Below are 22,869 nucleotides of genomic sequence, written 5' to 3' on the forward strand. Positions count from 1 at the left end.
AGCTTCTCTGCCCTCATGTACATACTCTCAAACAAACACTTGTTGCTTCTAAATTAAAACACTCACACATTCAAAAAGCACACCATTGAATTCCTGAGAAAAAACTCTACGCACTGATGTTTTTACATTCAACTTTTGACCAACATATGCTGAGTTATGACTGTGTTTCACAGTTAAACTGCCAAAATCCTCCTCTGCTCTCCACTCTGACACATGGCAGAGACCAGCGCTGTAGCTGCACCTCCGTCACAGCAACATATGTCAACTCAGACAGGATACAGTGAGGCTACCTCTTGCAACCCCATGCTCTCAAACACAAATACACATCACACTGCTTCATCACATCCATCTAAGCAGGGTATTAAATTGCACTTTTAAGGAATATATGCAGAGTTATTTGCTTTTCACACACTAAAAACGTCCAAATCCTACTCTGCTCTCCACACTAAAACACATGGCAGACACTCATTGGCAGTTCTCATGGAAAGGGGGGAGCATATCTTCCCTCATGGTACATACTCTCAAAAATACGCTTACAACATTTTAAATACAACCCCCACACCTTTATAAAGCACACCATTGTATTTCTGATGAAAAACTCTCCAAAAATATGGTCTTTCATTCCACTTTTGACCAACATATGCAGAGTTATGACTTTGTTTGTCAGTAAAACTGCCAAATCCTCCTCTGCTCTCCACTCTGACACAGACGACAGAGAGAGAGCAGAGAAGGGAGGGGCTCTCACACCCTAGCAACAAGGCTCTGTGAAGTCTCAGCTCTCTCCTCAATGGTCAGATCTGACAGCTCTCTACCAATCAGTTGCTGTGCTACAATGCACTTCATGACGTGTCATCATGCCACCTCTCTGCCAATCAGTTGCTGTGCCTCAGAGCACTCGGTGACGTCTCCTCATACGAGCTCATAAAAGCTGAGGGCTGCGGTCACCATTTTCTCTTGCTCTCTCGGCTGGAGGTAAGTGAAGTCTTCTTTGTTGCATGACTTATTATTAGCTTCAGCCATGTTACCATTAATTCTGTATTTTCATTTGGTTATTCGACACTATTTCCACTACTTACATGTGCTCCGTTAAAACAGTAATGTTATCATGCACTTACAACCCCTATATCCGCTGTCTTAAGGCTACAAAGAAACTAGCTGCTCCTCGCCCATTTCGCATCACCGGGACTCGGCCGCTAGCTCGTCGTCGGCCATTTAGCATCACCGCGACTGGGCCGCTAGCTCCTCGTTGGCCATTTAGCATCACCGCGACTGGGCCGCTAGCTCCTCCTCGGCCATTTAGCAACACCGCGACTCGGCCGCTAGCTCCTCGTCGGCCATTTAGCAACACCGCGACTCGGCCGCTAGCTCCTCCTCGGCCATTTAGCAACACCGCGACTCGGCCGCTAGCTCCTCGTCGGCCATTTAGCAACACCGCGACTCGGCCGCTAGCTCCTCGTCGGCCATTTAGCAACACCGCGACTCGGCCGCTAGCTCCTCGTCGGCCATTTAGCAACACCGCGACTCGGCCGCTAGCTCCTCGTTGGCCATTTAGCAACACCGCGACTCCGCCGCTAGCTCCTCCTCGGCCATTTAGCAACACCGCGACTCATAGCTACATCCTTGTTGGCCATTTACATATTTTTTTTCCTATATGTATATCTGGTTGTTTGTATTTTTATCGGTCTGTATGTACGTGTGTGTATGTATGTATGTCCGTATGTATATGTGTGTATGTGTATGTTCTACAATTTCATTTACCTGACGCTTTTTTCCAAAGCGTCATAGAATACAAGCAGGATGTTTATATTTGTATATGTGTACTTGTGTGTATATATGTATGTGTATATATGTGCCTACAAATGTGTGTATACATATTTGTATTGCACATCTTTTCTATATCTACATCTTATTTCTACTTTTAATACTTTACAGTATGTATGACAACATATATTACTCACTATTACATTATTGCTATAATTATATTCTAACAACACCTTCATCTTTACTTTACAGATCCTTACTTGTCCCTTGCTGCTCTGCTGCTTTGTCCTTCATCTTCAACAACTCTTCTTCAGGAAACCTCTCATTTGAATAATCCACACATACACACAGTTACATACTTTTCTAAAACACATAACTTTTGTCTAATTTACCACTTTTGCATTGGTACACACACACACACACACACACACACACTCACTCATTTACTCTACATTTACTGGTTGCTCATCTCCCACAACCAAGGTAAGTTGCACTTCTTCTTTAATTCACCCACTTCTGAAGATCACGTCCCTCCTGTTTGTGAGTACAACTACCATTCTATACCTGTGCACTTTGTCTGTGAATGCTTACTTAATGCACACTTCTCTTCTGTAGATGCCCCGTTCCAAGTCCCACCGGCTTGCCCAGGCGGCCAAGCGGAGGATGGCGGAGAAGCAGCCTTGGACCCCTGGGCCACCTGTCCCCGAGTTTGTCGCTCGTATGTATTAACTGGTCTTGAACAACCCCACTCCTGCCACTCTAAAATGTGCTACAAAAAATACATGTCTTCCATTGCCTCGCATTCTTACATCATCTCCATCCTAACAGGGCGCGGTACCGGACGCCGCCATCGTGTGCGGAGATGGCAAACTTCACTCTACACCAACCACTCCGTGAAGTTAGTCACTCCTGCTCAGACCCCTGGCCAGAAGGTACCAATATTTCTCATTCTACATCATTGCATACATCTCATGCTTGCTGTGTGTTCTAAACATGTGCTTCTGTGACAGATGGTGTTTGTCCTCGGAGACTCCCACCTGCGCGCCATCGTCGACGGGTTCGTGAGTATGCCGCAGGGTTCTCTCACTTTTGGCTTCTTATCCATTCCAGGTGGAGCCGCCTCTGACCTCAGGACCGAGGTCATGCACGCTACCCTCCCCTGGACCCCGGATTTGGTGTGCGTGGGGGCCCCCAGCAACAACCTCACAGCCAGCAGGACTGTTGGTGAGGCAGCGTTGGACTTCCGTGCTCTCCTGACCACTGTCAGCAGCCTCTGGCCGACGGTGAGCTTCTGTTTGTTATATACTGTTGCTATTATGTCTTCCCTCCTACACAGTCACACTTTTTAGTTCTGTCATTGTTTACAGTCATAAATGACATTTGTTTCCTTTCACCCTTCAAGGTGTTAGTGATGGATTTCCCTCCACGCTTAACCATCGATCCGGCCTTGCAGGACCTGCTACGTCAGGAATACCGCCGTGTCACAGCGCGCATGGGTATGTCACTCATCACGTCTCCTTGTTACGTCACATTCATATTTTGACGTTTTATTATTTAATGCACATTACACCATTACCATAGATATTTATGCCGTCCACATCTTCCAGGTATCCCATACGTGTCTATGGCGGAGCACCTCCCAGTCCATCGGTTGGAGCTGTGGTGCCACGACGGTGTAAGTACAGCATAATGTCATCCCTTACATATGTTAAATGCTCTACCTTCCCTCTTGTTCCATGCTATGTTACCCGACGCCATTAAAGTCTACTTTGTTTTTATGTCTTTCAGGTTCACCTCAGCGACTCCGATGGCATGCCGGTTGTGGTGGATCTGCTGTGGAACGCCGCGGTCCGTCAGCTCGCCCCCCCTCCACCACAGCCCACCGTGTCACCCCGCACATCGCCACGTGTCAGGGTGTCTCCCAGGGTGATCGTGACGGGACACGTTCCTGTGCCTCGTCGTCGTGACCCCCGGGAGTGGACCGTCGTTGGACGGGCATGCATGGTAATGTATTTCACCACTACATGATCCAAATGCACATTTCTTAAACGCTTCTGTCACATGAACAACATCTAACATATGTCCTCTTTCCCCTCTTTGCTTTGTGTTTGAAAGACTGGTACACCTCCGGCCCGACAGTCTCCCATCCCGTCCAACCCGGTGTGGTTCAGCAGTGACATGCTGGATGCCATGGAGAAGGTTTCACCTTCTTCTGGCTCCGGCTGCACTGCTGTTCCACCAGCTGGCCAGGTAACTATACCACTCATTACATGTACTGTTTCAAGCCTACATGCATATCAGATGTTCTGAAAAAAATTCTCTTTCCTTCAGCCTTCCCCTGGGCACGGGAAGCGCCAGCGCCGACGTGTTGCCTCAAAGCCCAAAGGAGGAAAGCGACAGGTTGGTGTTTGGATCTTTTCTTCCAATAACTGCAATATAACTTATACCTGCATTTTTACTTAAACCTATAAATCCACTTCTTTTGTACTTACTCTCCTTCTCTTTATGTAGGTGCTGGCAACACCACCTGCCCGTCTGAACGTGTCCGCCTCCAAGCCCCGTCCAGCAGCGCAGCAGGTTAGCCTTGCTTTAATTACATACAGTTTACTTCTTGTGGCTCATTCAAATCACCAACATTTCCTCTCCTACTTCATTCACATTTAACATTCTCTTTTCATCTTCTATCAGGTGGAGGTGGCAGCCAAGGTGTGCCTGGAGGAGTCTGCGGTGCCACTGACTGCTGCCGTGGTGCCTGAGGGTCCCAGGACGGAGGTTGCCGCAGCTCGCCCTGCCTTGCTGACGGAATCAACTGTCCAGGAACCAACGCAGACCACGCACACCAAAGCTAAGTCTGACTTCATTACGTTGCATGATGTTAAAGTGGCAAATGCAGATTCCAACAGCAATGATGTGGCACTGGTAGCTCCGAATAGTAGAGGGATTAGGCTACTTAAACGTGTGAAGGGCTCATTTCATCAGGGACATGAGCAGTTCAGATACGGAGGACTACAGTGTATGGCTATTGCTTTGGTCAGCTTAGCCAAACACACACTTAGCAGTGTGTTCTCCTGGATACGGTGTGATCTGGATCGCATCTTGTTTGAAGGTGATGAGTTATACACCTTCTTGCGTGACAGTGGCTCATTTAGACATCCCTCAAATCTGCTATCTGTTCCTGATCTGCCACATCAGTTGGAAGTTGATGGACAGATATGCAGCTTCCATTTTGGGGATGTACTGTTAGGTGAAGTTGGTGTGACTGAAGGGGAGCTGGTTGACTTTGGTGTCTTTATCAGTCTGCGTGATGGACTGGCCAGGATCTTCAGTCAGTACAGCACATGTCTTATGACACTGTGTGGCAACACCACTTCCATCATCCATCAGGATGGACAGTTTGCTGTTGTTGACAGTCACTCACGTAATTATAGTGGCTTGTCACATTGCCGTGGTACGAGTGTGGTTCTACATTTTGCTTGCATTGATGACCTCCACCACTACATCTGCTGTTTGGCTGAGAGTCTCAGTTCAAACCAGAAACTTTTTGAACTGTGTGGTGTTCTTGTGATTCCGAGTGTAAATCCAGTTCCGTCTGGTGTGTCTGCAGACAGTTGTACGATTGAATCCAGAACGACAACACAGCCTACTTTTACTGAGCAAATGGTACATGATGGCTCTGTGCACATATCTGAGGATGTTAATTGTGTAGCTGCACATCTGGAAATGTCTCACATTGCTGACCAGACATCGTCCCGTTTTGTCAGTACTGCGTCACAGGAAGAACCACATCGTAGCCATGGCATAAAACGCAACATTTCTCCTGACACCTACGTGTCAAATAAATTACAAAGACTTGATGACAGTACACTTGATAGAGACATAGAAATGATTGAAGCTGTCAGAAATGGTGCGCTGATGTTTTGTCCTCTTGGTGTTGATACTTGTAAATCTTTATGTCAAAAGTTAAATGTTGATTTTGACAAGGTCAATCCTCCACTCTCCACAGAAGTTGGATTGATCGGTCCTCCATGTAAGAATGAGAGGATCGTTGCTGATGGGAACTGCTTCTTCAGAGCCATCTCGCAGGCAGTGAGTGGCTCTCAGAAGCACCATCGCAAGATTAGATCAGGTGTTTGTAAAGAGCTGGAGAGAAATGCTCAGAAATATGTCTCTCTTTTGAGAGAACAGTATTCCTCTGTGTCACAGTACCTCCAGCAGTCCAGGATGAAATATGTAAACACTTGGGCCACTGAGGTGGAGATACAGGTCACAGCAGATTGGTTGGAAGTTAGTGTTTGTACTTTTATTCATGGACGTTGGATTCAGTATAGCAGTGCTGGTGCCCATTTCTCCCCACAGTGCATTTATGTAGAGAACATCCTGGACAGGCATTTTGAGAATGTGGTCTGTGTGTTTAAGCCTAGACAACAGACGTGTTATGGTTGTTGTAAACTTGTGGATGTGCCAACTTACACCTTGAGGACTACAATGAAGGATGTTGACATTGAATCTACAGAATGTAACTTCCCATTTGTAGTTTCTGACAAGGGTCTTGACACCGATAACATTGTGCAAAATGTTAGTCAGGGAAAAGTTAATGTTACCTCTCGGAGATCACAATATTTGATGCAAAAGAAAAGGAAACACGAAAAATTAAATATGTTGCTCACTAAACAAAATGCCTTGAAACATAGACAAACATATTCTGAAAATGCAATCTGTCGGGAAAGGAAAAAATTAACAAGTCATATTAAATATCACATGCAATTGGCACATAAACAACGTGTCAAAGAAATTAGTAAAGCAAGGAGTAAGAAAAGTTACCAGCAAAACATCCAGCACAGAGAGGCAGTTAAGGAAAAAAGCAAAGCTGCCAGTATGTTGAAATATAGACTAGACGTTGAGCACCGACATCGCGTTAAATCAACTAGTGTAGCAAAATATAAACATAATATCCACCATAGACAGCAACTTAAAGCCAGCAGTATCATTAAATACAGACAAAATGTCAAACACAGACAGAGAGTTAGAGCCGCAAGTATCATCAAGTACAGACAAAACATTTTGCATAGACAGAGAGTTAGAGCCGCAAGTATCATCAAGTACAGACAAAACATTTTGCATAGACAGAGAGTTAGAGCCGCAAGTATCATCAAGTACAGAGAAAACATTTTGCATAGACAGAGAGTTAGAGCCGCAAGTATCATCAAGTACAGAGAAAACATTTTGCATAGACAGAGAGTTAGAGCCGCAAGTATCATCAAGTACAGACAAAACATTTTGCATAAACAAAAAGTTAGAGGTGCAAATAAACAAATTCGCCAAAAGTATCGTGACGATTGTGATTTTAAGCAAAAAGTGATAGCGACCGCTCAATTAAGTAGGAAAAGCGCATATGAAAAGTGTCAAGACTTCAACTTTGTCATGGAACGATTCTTGGAGAAGGTTAGAGACGGCCCTGAGTTCATTTGTTGTGTCTGTCATCGGTTGTTGTTCAGAACTCAGGTGCTGGGTTGTAGTTACGAAATGTACGCTGGAAATTCTGCTAGAGTTGCGGTTGCTAACCGATGCATAAGTGACACGTATTTGCATAGGTGTGGTAGTGATTGTGTTGTGCCTTGTGGGTTGGCAGCTTGTAGAGGGGAACTTTGGATCTGCCATACGTGTCACAGTAAGATTTCAAAGGGGCAGATTCCAGCTGAGTGTTGGGTCAACAACCTGACACCAGATCCCATTCCGCCGGAACTGGGATGCTTAAATAGCTTGGAGCAACACTTGATTGCACTGCATATTCCGTTCATGAAACTGTTGGCATTGCCCAAAGGGGGGCAGAACGGAGTACATGGGCCGGTAACATGCGTTCCGGCCAATGTCGTGCAGACAACCAATGTGTTGCCTAGGACTAGCGTGGAAGGGTCCATGATGCAGGTCAAACTTAAACGCAAGTTGACCTACAAAGGCCATTATCGATATCAGTTTGTCGATAGTACACGAGTAAGACAGGCGCTGCACTTTTTAAAAAGGAATAATCCTTTCTACAAGGACATTGACTTCAATGAGGATTGGGTCAATGACTTTTGTCGCCAGGACGATGGCGAGACTGAGGAGGTTCAGTCTGACGGTGAGGACGGAGCTGTCGTAGATGGGGCAGAGTCTTGTGAGCAGAAGCAGGTCGTTTCAGAGGGTGCGGTGACAGCTCCGTCAGGTGGTCAAGACGACGTGATAGATGATTCAACAGAAATAATTCAAGATGAACTGTTGCATGACAGACAGCAGCACTGCATGTTTCAGGACACTTGTCTTATGCCTGTTGATATTGGTCAGGAAGCATTAGACCAGTATTTCGAGGACATAATCAACGTGGCGCCTGCGGAAGGGAATAGTCCAGTTAGGCTGCTTTCTGACCAGACGAACGAGGCCAAGTGTTTCCCCGTCTTGTTTCCTCTGGGTAGGAAAACATTTCACGACGGGCGCTCGCAAGCGTTGACTCTGACGCGGTACTTCAACAACCGGATTATGCATGCGGATGGCCGCTATTCCGGCAACGTTGAGTACATTTTTTTCAGTCAGTACATGTCTGAGACTGAGCAAGTGTCCTCCAAAGTTTCCGTGGCAGGGCGTAAGGGTAGGGCAGGTCACAAGTCCCAGAAGGTTAGCGCAGCGATGCTGATGAACGAGGACACTTTGAAGCAGATGTTGCAGGTCGACGAGGGCTTCAGATTTCTGAAGCCCATTCGAGGAACGCCTGCCTTTTGGCAGTCGGTTCAGAAGGACCTGTTAGCATGCGTCCGTCAGTTGGGGATTCCGACGTGGTTCTGTTCGTTTTCGTCTGCTGATCTGCGCTGGCAGAATCTCCTGACCAGTATCCTGAAGCAGGAGGGCAGAACGCAGACGGTAGAGGATTTGGAGTGGGCAGACAGGTGCGAGCTGTTGCGGAGGAACCCCGTGACAGCCGCGAGGATGTTTGATTACAGGTGGCATTGCTTTTTGAATGAGGTTCTCAAGTCTCCTTCACAACCGATTGGCAAAATCACAGATTACTTTTATAGGGTAGAATTTCAGCAGCGCGGCTCCCCTCATGTCCACTGTCTGTTTTGGATTGAGGGGGCTCCCCAAATTGATAAGAACACAGATGAGGAGGTGGTGGCATTTATTGACCAATATGTCACCTGCGACTTAAACCCTGACGATGACACGTTATCGGCTATCGTGGCATCGGTTCAAGCCCACTCAAGGCGACACACAAAATCCTGTTTGAAACACGGAACGTGTCGCTTCCATTTCCCAAAAGTTGTTTCGGCACGAACTTTTGTTTGTAAAACGGAAATTAAAACCTGTACCTGTGATCCGAAGGCCAGAGAGAATCCTCAGTCAACAAGCGTGCCGGTCTGTAATTGTTTTCAAGACACGAATCCCATTAATAAGGAGACGGCACACGCCATTTTGAAAGCCGTGAAGAAGGCTGTTAAAAAAGCGGACGCAGGAGAAGTGGCCTACGCTAGCGTGGACCACTTGTTCCAGACTCTGGGCATTAATCAGGAGATTTTTGAGCTGGCTTATAAGCGCCTGCACACAAAGACTAGGGTAGTCTATAAAAGAGGGGTAAAGGACGTCTGGGTGAACCAGTATAATAAGAAATTGTTGAAGTGCTGGAATGCTAACATGGACATTAGCTTTGTCACCGATGCCTATGCAGTAATCATTTATATCATTTCGTATATAACCAAAGCCGAGAGAGAAATTGGGCTTTTATTGGCCAACGCACAAAAAGAAGCATCCAAACAATCAAATCTCTCTGCTAGAGAGGCTTTGAAAAAATTAGGAAGTGTGTATTTGCACAACAGGGACGTTTGTGCCCAGGAGTCGGTGTACAGGCTAACGAACATGCATCTGAGGGAGTGTTCCAGGAAGGTTGTTTTTGTGCCAACAGGGGCAAATGTTGTTAGGATGAGTTTACCCCTCAGTGTGTTGAGGCAGAAAGCCGCTTGTGGTGACATGAGGTCAGAGGATATGTGGATGCCAAATATCGTAGATAGGTATAGGAGCAGGCCAGATGACCAGGTGTTCGAGGACATGTGTATGGCTACGTTTGCGTCTGAGTATCGTCTTCTCAGCAAGAATGAAAAGTCCAAGAACATGATTCAACTGAAGAATGGACTTGGCTTCATCTCGAGGAGAACGCGGTCTCAGTTCGCTGTTGTGCGCTACATGCGGTTTGATTTAGAAAAGCAAGAGGAAGCACACTATCAGAGTCTGCTTCAGATGTATCTCCATTACAGAATTGACGCAGATCTGAAACCTGAGGGGTTTCATCTGTTCAGTCAGTTCTATAAGGATGGAGAGGTTAGGTTCAGGGACGGTTCGTTGAAGCCGGTTCAAAGCGTCGTCGATGAGAACAGGGCCAGGTTTGAGGTCGATTGTCCTGAGTTGGATCACGCTGAGGAGATTGCTCAGCAAGGTCAGGTGGATGAGGATGTTTGGGGGGAGCTCTGTCCTGAGCTGGAAGCGGAACGCCTCGAGTGTTTAGAGGAGATGAAAGAGCAAAGGCAAGGCGAAAATGCTGATGAGCATTTGGCCGACGCCTTACAAAATGTTCCCGATTTGGCGGCTGCCAAACCAAAAACAGATGTGTTTTTGGAGAGGAACAGGAGCATTTTGCCCAGAAGTGACGGCTTGGCCTTAGTTAGGTCTCTGAACGAGACGCAAATGGCTGTCTTCAACAAAGTTAGACAGTGGTGTCTGCAGAAGGCCATGGGTAAGAACCCAGAGCCTCTGCATGTGTTTTTGACAGGCGGTGCAGGGACGGGGAAAAGTCACTTAATTAGGGCCATTCAGTACGAGGCCGGGAGACTGCTGGCAACACTTTGTCATCAACCAGATAGCATTTCGGTTCTGTTAATGGCCTCCACGGGCATAGCTGCATACACTTTAAATGCAGCAACAATTCATCACTCGCTGAGTATTGGCACACACTCCAGCTTGCCTTACACACCCTTGGGAGAAGACAAACTGAACTCTCTAAGGGCCACATTTAGAGACCTCCAAATTGTCATCATTGATGAGATTAGCATGGTTGATCACAATCTGTTGGCATACGTTCACGGCAGGTTGAGGCAGCTAAAACAGACCGGTGACTTTTCCCCATTTGGTAATGTTAGCGTCATAGCCGTCGGTGACTTCTACCAGTTGCCTCCCGTTAAAGGGAAGCCGCTGTACGCTGGTCAGGTTGGTGTGGACCTGTGGTGCCACTTTAGCGTGGTGGAGCTGACCACTGTCGTCAGACAGAAGGACAGCTCCTTTGCAGAGATGTTGAACAGGCTTCGGGTGCGTTCCAAGAAAACCCCCATGTTAGACGGCGACGTCCAAATTTTGAAATCGCGAGAGACAGGGGAAGATAGCTCGGCCTTGCATATTTTCACCACAAATGTGCAAGTGGAAGAATTTAATTTGAACCAGTTGTTCCGCACGTGCCCAGATTATGTTGAAATTGACGCTAAAGACTTTACGCCGAACCGCAAAACCGGCAAATTGGAACCTGGAATCATAAGCAAGGGGCAGGGCACGTGTTTGGAATCTAAATTGTGTTTGGCCAAAAACGCCAGAGTCATGCTCTGTCGTAACGTCGACGTCCAGGACGGTCTGGTCAATGGCGCGTGTGGCACTGTCACCTACATTGAATTTGGCCCCGACCCCACATTTCCTCTGAGAATTTACGTCAAGTTCGATGACGAAAACATTGGCAGACAGAGGAGGACAGAGCGTCCACACGCAGCAGTAGAATACAGGCATTCTACTGCTATTGAACCAGACAGGGAGAAGACCAGGAAGCGCGGTTGTGTGCGGGTGCAGTTTCCCCTCAGGCTAGCGTGGGCTTGTACAGTCCACAAAGTACAGGGGTTGACTGTAGACCAGGCTGTTGTGTGTTTAAAGAAGGTATTTGCACCTGGGCAGGCGTATGTAGCTCTCAGTCGTGTTAGGGCCTTGTCGGGACTGATCATCAAGGACTTTGAAGAAAAGGCCATTTACTGCAAGGACACCATTAAGGAGGCCATGGCTAGCATGCCTCCATTTTTGATTGAGCAGCCTTCATCAAATACACAGTTCGCGGTGTATTTGATGAACGTACAAAGTTTAAGTCGCCACCTGCTAGACTTGGTGTCCTGCACGCAGCATTTGCAGCTTAACTGCATTGCTGTCACAGAAACATGGCTCACTGCACAGTCCTCATTGGACTGTGTGCAAATTTCCGGCTACGATTTCCACAGTCGTCCTCGGTCTCTGTGTTACAGCGCCGCTGACCCCACATTCTCCAAATTCCAGCAGTTAGAACGCGGTGGCGTCGGCCTGTATAGTTTAGCCCATTCGGACGTCGACATTCTGCAGGTACCCGATTTCAATCTGGAGTGCTTGGTGTGCCTGCACAAAAAATTGAGCATTTCCCTGGCCGTCATTTACCGTCCACCAGCGTATCCAAATTTGCTGTTCAAAGGCAATGTGGGGAGGTTGCTTGACTGGTTAACTCCAACAAGTAACACTGTTGTAGTCATGGGAGACTTTAATGAGAATATTTTGAAAGGGTCATCAATTTGTAAATTTATGGAAGAAAAAGGGTTCACCCAACACGTGACACAAGAGACCACAGAAAAGGGGACGCTAATTGACCACGTTTACGTTAAAACGTCACAGTACGACGTGGAATGTGCAGTCTGGCCAGCCTACTTCAGCGATCACGAAGGGATCCTGTGTAGGTTTTCTGTTTCAGATGATCAGGGGGAGTTAGATGACCTCGCCAGTTTGTTTAGCTTGGATGACTTGGAGGATTTCCAGGGCGATTCTGACCACCAGGATGACTGAGTGTCAAAGCTACATGGCTGTCCCAGGTCAAATACTAGCCTCATGTCAGCTCAGTTGGCTCTGTGTGTGCTGGTAGGACAAGTTGACTCGGACCTGTTGTTGATAGGAAGCCTGGCATGACTGTTGGCATTTGTTAGAATAGAAAGTCCCACTCCACCTCTCTGTGCCCTTTTTAATCTTTTTAACTTTTTAACCTTTTTAACTTTGGCTATTTATTCTGTGCATGTCTTGACATGTACGGTTTTTAAGGTATTTATTCATGTATTTATTATTAACTTATTCCACTGTCACGCACTGCACTTACTGCAGTTTTGTAGTGACTATGAGTTGGGAGTTTAGCTCCACGAATCATGGTTCCACTGGTGCTGCGTGACAATCATGGGTCACAGCACGTTGTTGTAGTTGATATTTATAGTTGTTGTTGGTCATTTATAGTTGTTGTTGATATTTATAGTTGTTGTTGGTCATTTATAGTTGTTGTGAGTCACTGTCTGTCACATTATTGCTGTTGGTCTCTTATAAATGTTTTATAAATGTATTCTGTATGTATTTTTGCCTGTTGTCTCTCCTCTCAGCCCCCTCCCTCTTTGTCTCTCTCTCTCTCTGTATCTCCTCTTCTCCCACTGCCCCCGCCCCTCACCCCCAAGTCTATCTCCCCTCTCCACCCCAGCCCCATCTCTCTCCCTCTCCCTCTCAACCCCAACCGGTCCAGGCAGGTGGCCGCCCACTTTGAGCCTGGTTCTGCCTGAGGTTTCTTCCTGTAAAAGGGAGTTTTTCCTCACCACCGTCGCCAAGTGCTTGCTCATGTGGGAATGTTGGGTTTCTTTCACTAAACTTGTAAATAGTTTGTTCATTGAACCCCAACGGGGAGAAATTTCATTTAAGTTGTAAATTACTTTCATTAATTATGTTCACTGTATGTTCTAAAAGCATTTCTGTTTGACTTAAGATTTATAATTTACATTTTGTTACACATGCAGTGACTGTCTCTAATTGACCTTTTGTTCAAATTAATCAGTTAATAAATTCCCATGTTCACCACAGCTGATGTCTGTCTTTTATTGTCACAATAACAGTGTACATGGACAATGAATGTTGAACTTTCTAATCCACAGTCAAATGTCCTGTTTTCAATGCTGTATTTTGCCACATTCATGCTTGATGATATTCAGCAACTTAACTGGAAGAACCACAGTAAAGTGACAGCCAACAGGTAGCACAGACAATGATGAACACAAGGGTCAATATGAAGCTGTCACATCTGCAGTCACACTTTGGGTCCAACTGGAGCTTCTACCTCCTCAACTTCAACTCTCACCACTTTGATACCAACATGGATGGAGGAGCACTTCTCCATCACCCTGGGATTGATGATGTCATTCAACACCTTCACTAGGAGAAGCACATCAAACTTAGACAAAGGTAGGACAGAAGATGACAGGCAGACGGATCAATGCTGTCAGCTCAGCACTTGGAGTCACAACTGGAAAAGATGGTCTTACATTTTACTATTGGCCAACATATGGAGAGTTAATGACTGTTTTTAACAGTAAAACTGGCAGAATCCTCCTCTGCCCTTCAGTCTAATAAAGATAGTAGAGATTTGTTTACTGTAGTCATGGAAACCACAATTGGAGGGTCTCTGCCCTCATGTACACACTCTCAAACAAACACTTGTAGCTTCTAAACTAAAAGACTCACACCTTCAGAAAACACACCATTGAATTCCTGACAAAAAACTCTACGAACTGATGTCTTTACTTTCAACTTTTGACCAACATATGCTGAGTTATGACTGTGTTTCACAGTTAAACTGCCAAATCCTCCTCTGCTCTCCACTCTGACACAGATGGCAGAGAGCGAGCAGAGAAGGGAGGGGTTCTTAAAGGGCCGGCTCTCAGCTCTGCAGTCACACTGTGCAGCGAACTGAGGCTCGTATCTCCTAAACTACAAGGCCTAGGGATTTGCCGATTACACCGTTGGATTGGGGCCGGCGATCCGGCCGCGGTTAGGCAGGGGCTCAGGCCCTAACAACGCTGCTTGCAGCTTTAATTAGGGCCTGAGCCAGAAGGTACTTCTGGGCGAAGACCCTATTATGTTTCGAAGTCAGAGAGACACGAAGTCAGCGCTAAAAGCAGTAAAAACACACACTTAGGAGCATCACAGGCCTCTAAAAACATCACAGGGGGGTCCGGGGGGGGACGGGGGGTGAGGTCCCCCATTGAAACCTATGGTGGCAAAAATTATATCTGAAATTGCTGCGTTTTTTTCTTCTTCTTCTTATTATTATTCTTTCCGGTTCCGCCGCCAAAAAAACCCTTAATTACACCCACTGAACATGCATGAAATTCGCTGAATTTTGGCACGCACGTCCGGTCTGGCAAAAAATTTTATATTTTAAAAAAAAATTTCACCAAAACTCAATAGCGCCACCTAGGGAGCAAAAAAACTAAAAAAAAATTGGGAGCGCTATAACTGCTTCCACGAATGTCCCACAGACATGGGACCAACACCGTTGGAATCGTCTCATTAAGACGAAAAATTCATACACTCTGACCTCTCACCTATCTACAACACAATGTCCACAAATTGGACAAAACTGTCAAAAAAAGGAATTTTTTACTCCCCGAACAAAATCTATCTCCTCCTAAACCGTAAATGGCATCGCTTCCAAACTTTCACACATTTCTCTCCCAACTGTGCTCTTCAAAAATCTTTAAAGGCTAATATACTACGCGTTCGGTTTGGATTTTATAAGCCGTCAAAGTGGGGGAGACACGTTTCACGCTTACAATGGAAGTCAATGGGGTGGCCGTGTCCTCTCATGGTACAAACTCTCGAACAAATGCTTCTCACGTCTAAACTAAAACTCTCACAGCTTCACAAATCACACCACTGGATTCCTCAGAAAAATCCCTACAAAAATATGGGGTTACATTGCACTTTGAAGCAACATATGCAGAGTTATTTGACTTTCACACACTGAAAATGTGGATTTTTCAGCTGCTCTCCACTCTAGCACAGATGGCAGAGATTTGTTTACTGTAGTCATGGAAACCACAATTGGAGGGTCTCTGCCCTCATGTACATACTCTCAAACAAACACTTGTAGCTTCTAAACTAAAACACTCACACCTTCAGAAAACACAACATTGAATTCCTGAGAAAAAACTCTACGCACTGATGTCTTTACTTTCAACTTTTGACCCACATATGCTGAGTTATGACTGGTTTTCACAGTAAAACTGCCAAATCCTCCTCTGCTCTCCACTCTGACACAGACAGCAGAGAGCGAGCAGAGAAGGGAGGGGCTCTTAAAGGGCCGGCTCTCAACTCTGCACTCGCACTGTGCAGCGAACTGAGGCTCGTATCTCCTAAACTACAAGGCCTAGGGATTTGCCGATTACACCGTTGGATTGGGGCCGGCGATCCGGCCGCGGTTAGGCGGGGGCTCAGGCCCTAACAACGCTGCTTGCAGCTTTAATTAGGGCCTGAGCCAGAAGGTACTTCTGGCGAAGACCCTATTATGTTTGCTCGGCAGAGCAACACATTAGCAGCACTAAAAACACTAAAAACACACACTAAACAGTGTCCCAGGCCCCCCCAACACCCATGAGGCAACTGGGCCAGACGGCCCGGAGCCAGTTTTCACATACACACCCATTCAAAACCTGGTATTATACTGTTCTTGCTCTCAATGAGTGCGCGCTATATGCGCATAATGCGCATAACGCGCATAATCTAATTTGACCCCCTGAACATGCATGAAATTCGCTGAAATTTGGCACAATCGTTCGGTATGTCTCAACATTCACTAATCAAAAACAAAAACGCCACTAAAGTCTATAGCGCCACCTAGGGAGCCACACAAAAAAAAGATAATTTTTTTTAATTTCACGCGCTATAACTCCTCACACAAAACTCCCACAGACATGGGACCAACACCGTTGGACTCGTCTCATCAAGACGAACAATTCTTACACTCTGACCCCTCACCTATCTCCAACAGAATGTCCACAAATTGGACAAAACTGTCAAAATCAGGACTTTTTTTACTCCCCGAACAAAATCTATCTCCTCCTAAACCGTAAATGCCAGGGCTTCCAAACTTTCACACATTACTCTCCCAACTGTGCTCTTCAAAAATCTTTAAAGGCTAATATACTACGCGCTCGGTTTGGATTTTATAAGCCCTCAAAGTGGGGGAGACACGTTTCACGCTTACAATGGAAGTCAATGGGGAGGCCGTGTCCTCTCATGGTACATACTCTCGAACAAATGCTTCTCACGTCTATACCATACATCGCACAGCTTTTAAAAACATATCACTGTATTCCTGACAAAAATCCCTACAAAAATATGGTATTTTGTGTTACTTTCCACCAACGTAGGCCGAGTTATTCAGCTTTTACACACTACATTTCTCTTAATCCTCCACTCTCTCCACTCTAGCACAGATCAAAGAGTGCAGCGGGGGAGGGGTACTTAATGGGCCAGCTGGCAGCTCTGCTCTCAGCTCTGCCAGAGATGGCAGAGATTTGTTTACTGTAGTCATGGAAACCACAATTGGCACTTCTCTGCCCTCATGTACATACTCTCAAACAAACACTTGTCGCTTCTAAATTAAAACACTCACACCTTCAGAAAACACACCATTGAATTCCTGAGAAAAAACTCTACGAACTGATGTCTTTACATTACACTTTTGACCAACATATGCAGAGTTATGACTGTGTTTCACAGTTAAACTGTCAAATCCTCCTCTGCTCTCCACTCTGACACAGATGGCAGAGAGCGAGCAGAGAAGGGAGGGGCTCTTAAAGGGCCGGCTCTCAGCTCTGCAGTCACACTGTGCAGCGCACTGAGGCTCGTATCTTCTAAACTACAAGGCCTAGGGATTTGCCGATTACACCGTTGGATTCGGGCCGGTGTCAAGGACGCGGCCGTAGGCCGCGTGGGGGCTCAGGCCCTAACAACGCTGCTTGCAGCTTTAATTAGGGCCTGAGCCAGAAGGTACTTCTGGCGAAGACCCTATTATGTTTGCTCGGCAGAGCAACACATTAGCAGCACTAAAAACACTAAAAACACACACTAAACAGTGTCCCAGGCCCCCCCAACACCCATGAGGCAACTGGGCCAGACGGCCCGGAGCCAGTTTTCACATACACACCCATTCAAAACCTGGTATTATACTGTTCTTGCTCTCAATGAGTGCGCGCTATATGCGCATAATGCGCATAATGCGCATAACGCGCATAATCTAATTTGACCCCCTGAACATGCATGAAATTCGCTGAATTTCGGCACAATCGTTCGGTATGTCTCAACATTCACTAATCAAAAACAAAAACGCCACAAAAGTCTATAGCGCCACCTAGGGAGCCACACAAAAAAAAGATAATTTTTTTTAATTTCGCGCGCTATAACTCCTCACACAAAACTCCCACAGACATGGGACCAACACCGTTGGACTCGTCTCATCAAGCCGAACAATTCTTACACTCTGACCCCTCACCTATCTCCAACAGAATGTCCACAAATTGGACAAAACTGTCAAAATCAGGACTTTTTTTACTCCCCGAACAAAATCTATCTCCTCCTAAACCGTAAATGCCAGGGCTTCCAAACTTTCACACATTACTCTCCCAACTGTGCTCTTCAAAAATCTTTAAAGGCTAATATACTACGCGCTCGGTTTGGATTTTATAAGCCCTCAAAGTGGGGGAGACACGTTTCACGCTTACAATGGAAGTCAATGGGGAGGCCGTGTCCTCTCATGATACATACTCTCGAACAAATGCTTCTCACGTCTATACCATACATCGCACAGCTTTTAAAAACATATCACTGTATTCCTGACAAAAATCCCTACAAAAATATGGTATTTTGTGTTACTTTCCACCAACGTAGGCCGAGTTATTCAGCTTTTACACACTACATTTCTCTTAATCCTCCACTCTCTCCACTCTAGCACAGATCAAAGAAAGTGCAGCGGGGGAGGGGTTCTTAATGGGCCAGCTGGCAGCTCTGCTCTCAGCTCTGCTCTCAGCTCTGACAGAGATGGCAGAGATTTGTTTACTGTAGTCATGGAAACCACAATTGGCACTTCTCTGCCCTCATGTACATACTCTCATACAAACACTTGTCGCTTCTAAATTAAAACACTCACACCTTCAGAAAACACACCATTGAATTCCTGAGAAAAAACTCTACGAACTGATGTCTTTACATTACACTTTTGACCAACATATGCAGAGTTATGACTGTGTTTGTCAGTAAAACTGCCAAATCCTCCTCTGCTCTCCACTCTGACAGAGATGGCAGAGAGCGAGCAGAGAAGGGAGGGGCTCTTAAAGGGCCGGCTCTCAGCTCTGCACTCACACTGTGCAGCGCACTGAGGCTCGTATCTTCTAAACTACAAGGCCTAGGGATTTGCCGATTACACCGTTGGATTCGGGCCGGTGTCAAGGACGCGGCCGTAGGCCGCGTGGGGGCTCAGGCCCTAACAACGCTGCTTGCAGCTTTAATTAGGGCCTGAGCCAGAAGGTACTTCTGGCGAAGACCCTATTATGTTTGCTCGGCAGAGCAACACATTAGCAGCACTAAAAACACTAAAAACACACACTAAACAGTGTCCCAGGCCCCCCCAACACCCATGAGGCAACTGGGTCAGACGGCCCGGAGCCAGTTTTCACATACACACCCATTCAAAACCTGGTATTATACTGTTCTTGCTCTCAATGAGTGCGCGCTATATGCGCATAATGCGCATAACGCGCATAATCTAATTTGACCCCCTGAACATGCATGAAATTCGCTGAAATTTGGCACAATCGTTCGGTATGTCTCAACATTCACTAATCAAAAACAAAAACGCCACTAAAGTCTATAGCGCCACCTAGGGAGCCACACAAAAAAAAGATAATTTTTTTTAATTTCGCGCGCTATAACTCCTCACACAAAACTCCCACAGACATGGGACCAACACCGTTGGACTCGTCTCATCAAGACGAACAATTCTTACACTCTGACCCCTCACCTATCTCCAACAGAATGTCCACAAATTGGACAAAACTGTCAAAATCAGGACTTTTTTTACTCCCCGAACAAAATCTATCTCCTCCTAAACCGTAAATGCCAGGGCTTCCAAACTTTCACACATTACTCTCCCAACTGTGCTCTTCAAAAATCTTTAAAGGTTAATATACTACGCGCTCGGTTTGGATTTTATAAGCCCTCAAAGTGGGGGAGACACGTTTTACGCTTACAATGGAAGTCAATGGGGAGGCCGTGTCCTCTCATGGTACATACTCTCGAACAAATGCTTCTCACGTCTATACCATACATCGCACAGCTTTTAAAAACATATCACTGTATTCCTGACAAAAATCCCTACAAAAATATGGTATTTTGTGTTACTTTCCACCAACGTAGGCCGAGTTATTCAGCTTTTACACACTACATTTCTCTTAATCCTCCACTCTCTCCACTCTAGCACAGATCAAAGAAAGTGCAGCGGGGGAGGGGTTCTTAATGGGCCAGCTGGCAGCTCTGCTCTCAGCTCTGACAGAGATGGCAGAGATTTGTTTACTGTAGTCATGGAAACCACAATTGGCACTTCTCTGCCCTCATGTACATACTCTCAAACAAACACTTGTCGCTTCTAAATTAAAACACTCACACCTTCAGAAAACACACCATTGAATTCCTGAGAAAAAACTCTACGAACTGATGTCTTTACATTACACTTTTGACCAACATATGCAGAGTTATGACTGTGTTTGTCAGTAAAACTGCCAAATCCTCCTCTGCTCTCCACTCTGACAGAGATGGCAGAGAGCGAGCAGAGAAGGGAGGGGCTCTTAAAGGGCCGGCTCTCAGCTCTGCACTCACACTGTGCAGCAAACTGAGGCTCGTATCTTCTAAACTACAAGGCCTAGGGATTTGCCGATTACACCGTTGGATTCGGGCCGGTGTCAAGGACGCGGCCGTAGGCCGCGTGGGGGCTCAGGCCCTAACAACGCTGCTTGCAGCTTTAATTAGGGCCTGAGCCAGTCCCTGGCGAAGACCCTATTATGTTTCGAAGTCACACTCGCCACTTCAAAAGTAAATTTGACCCCCTAAACATGCATGAAAACTCACCAAATTTGGTAAGCACATCGGGTGCGGCGAAAAATTCGATAATTAAAAAAAAAAAAGGTGCTCTACTCAATAGCGCCACCTACATACACAAAAAACCACGCCACAGCCTGTAGGAATGTCCTACAGACATGGGACAAACACCATTGAACTCGTCTCATCAAGACGGATAAATCATACACTCACACCCCTGACCTAACTGTAACAGGATGTCCACAATTTGGACACGAATGTCTAATTTTGGACAATTTTGCGCCCCGAACAAAATCTATCTCCTCATAAACCGTAAATGCCAGGGCTTCCAAACTTTCACACATTACTCTCCCAACACTGCTCTTCAAAAATCTTTAAAGGCTAATATACTACGCGCTCGGTTTGGATTTTATGAGCCGTCAAAGTGGGGGAGACACTTTTCGCCTTACAATGGAAGTCTATGGGGAGAGCGTGTCCTCTCAGGGTACATACTCTCAAACAAATGCTTCTCACATCTACACCATACATTCCACAGCTTTTAAAAACACACCACTGTATTCCTGACAAAAATCCCTACAAAAATATGGTATTTTGTGTGACTTTTGACCAACGTATGACGACTTATTCAGCTTTCACACACTACATTTCTCTGAATCCTCCACTCTCTCCACTCTAGCACAGATCAAAGAAAGTGCAGCGGGGGAGGGGTTCTTAAAGGGCCAGCTGGCAGCTCTGCTCTCAGCTCTGCTCTCAGCTCTGACAGAGATGGCAGAGAGCGAGCAGAGAAGGGAGGGGCTCTTAAAGGGCCGGCTCTCAGCTCTGCACTCACACTGTGCAGCGCACTGAGGCTTGTATCTCCTAAACTACAAGGCCTAGGGATTTGCCGATTACACCGTTGGATTCGGGCCGGCGATCCGGCCGCGGCTAGGCGGGGGCTCAGGCCCTAACAACGCTGCTTGCAGCTTTAATTAGGGCCTGAGCCAGTCCCTGGCGAAGACCCTATTATGTTTCGAAGTCACACTCGCCACTTCAAAAGTAAATTTGACCCCCTAAACATGCATGAAAACTCACCAAATTTGGTAAGCACATCGGGTGCGGCGAAAAATTCGATAATTAAAAAAAAAAAAGGTGCTCTACTCAATAGCGCCACCTACATACACAAAAAACCACGCCACAGCCTGTAGGAATGTCCTACAGACATGGGACAAACACCATTGAACTCGTCTCATCAAGACGGATAAATCATACACTCACACCCTTGACCTAACTGTAACAGGATGTCCACAATTTGGACACGAATGTCTAATTTTGGACAATTTTGCGCCCCGAACAAAATCTATCTCCTCCTAAACCGTAAATGCCAGGGCTTCCAAACTTTCACACATTACTCTCCCAACTGTGCTCTTCAAAAATCTTTAAAGGCTAATATACTACGCGCTCGGTTTGGATTTTATGAGCCGTCAAAGTGGGGGAGACACTTTTCGCCTTACAATGGAAGTCTATGGGGAGAGCCTGTCCTCTCAGGGTACATACTCTCAAACAAATGCTTCTCACATCTACACCATACATTCCACAGCTTTTACAAACACACCACTGTATTCCTGACAAAAATCCCTACAAAAATATGGTATTTTGTGTGACTTTTGACCAACGTATGACGACTTATTCAGCTTTTACACACTACATTTCTCTGAATCCTCCACTCTCTCCACTCCAGCACAGATCAGACACAGTGCAGCGGGGGAAGGGTTCTTAATGGGCCAGCTGGCAGCTCTGCTCTCAGCTCTGCTCTCAGCTCTGACAGAGATGGCAGAGAGCGAGCAGAGAAGGGAGAGGCTCTTAAAGGGCCGGCTCTCAGCTCTGCTCTCAGCTCTGCTCTCAGCTCTGACAGAGATGGCAGAGATTTGTTTACTGTAGTCATGGAAACCACAATTGGAGCTTCTCTGCCCTCATGTACATACTCTCAAACAAACACTTGTCGCTTCTAAATTAAAACACTCAAACCTTCAAAAAGCACACCATTGAATTCCTGAGAAAAAACTCGACGCACTGATGTCTTTACATTCCACTTTTGACCCATATATGCAGAGTTATGACTGTGTTTCACAGTTAAACTGCCAAATCCTCCTCTGCTCTCCACTCTGA

At 46.1% G+C, this 22,869-nt stretch overlaps 1 protein-coding gene across 1 annotated transcript; it reads left to right on the forward strand.

The window, feature by feature from the left end:
- The first annotated feature begins 2,284 nt into the window (after positions 1–2,284).
- LOC147267395 (uncharacterized) lies at positions 2,285–13,671 on the forward strand. Its single transcript, XM_086198276.1, has 11 exons — positions 2,285–2,301; positions 2,377–2,479; positions 2,590–2,693; positions 2,772–3,044; positions 3,164–3,257; positions 3,369–3,436; positions 3,550–3,765; positions 3,877–4,011; positions 4,093–4,161; positions 4,273–4,338; positions 4,450–13,671. Exons 2-11 carry the CDS (start codon positions 2,377–2,379, stop codon positions 12,610–12,612), a joined length of 9,291 nt encoding a protein of 3,096 aa, XP_086054402.1. The 5' UTR covers positions 2,285–2,301; the 3' UTR covers positions 12,613–13,671.
- Positions 13,672–22,869: the final 9,198 nt, after the last annotated feature.

This window comes from Aulostomus chinensis, chromosome 3 (assembly GCF_037954235.1).
Source record: "Aulostomus chinensis isolate RoL2024-O1b breed Wild chromosome 3, RoL_Achi_v1.0, whole genome shotgun sequence".
In the NCBI taxonomy this organism is placed as follows: Eukaryota; Metazoa; Chordata; class Actinopteri; order Syngnathiformes; family Aulostomidae; genus Aulostomus; species Aulostomus chinensis.

What these genes read in the sequence shown, in the direction of transcription:
- LOC147267395 (XM_086198276.1), top strand. Translation starts at nt 2,377, where the DNA reads ATGCCCCGTTCCAAGTCCCACCGGCTTGCCCAGGCGGCCAAGCGGAGG. An exon ending in TCAGCAGCCTCTGGCCGACG is followed by an intron (nt 3,045 to 3,163) that starts GTGAGCTTCTGT and finishes TCACCCTTCAAG; the next exon opens with GTGTTAGTGATGGATTTCCC. An exon ending in CCGTGTCACAGCGCGCATGG is followed by an intron (nt 3,258 to 3,368) that starts GTATGTCACTCA and finishes CACATCTTCCAG; the next exon opens with GTATCCCATACGTGTCTATG.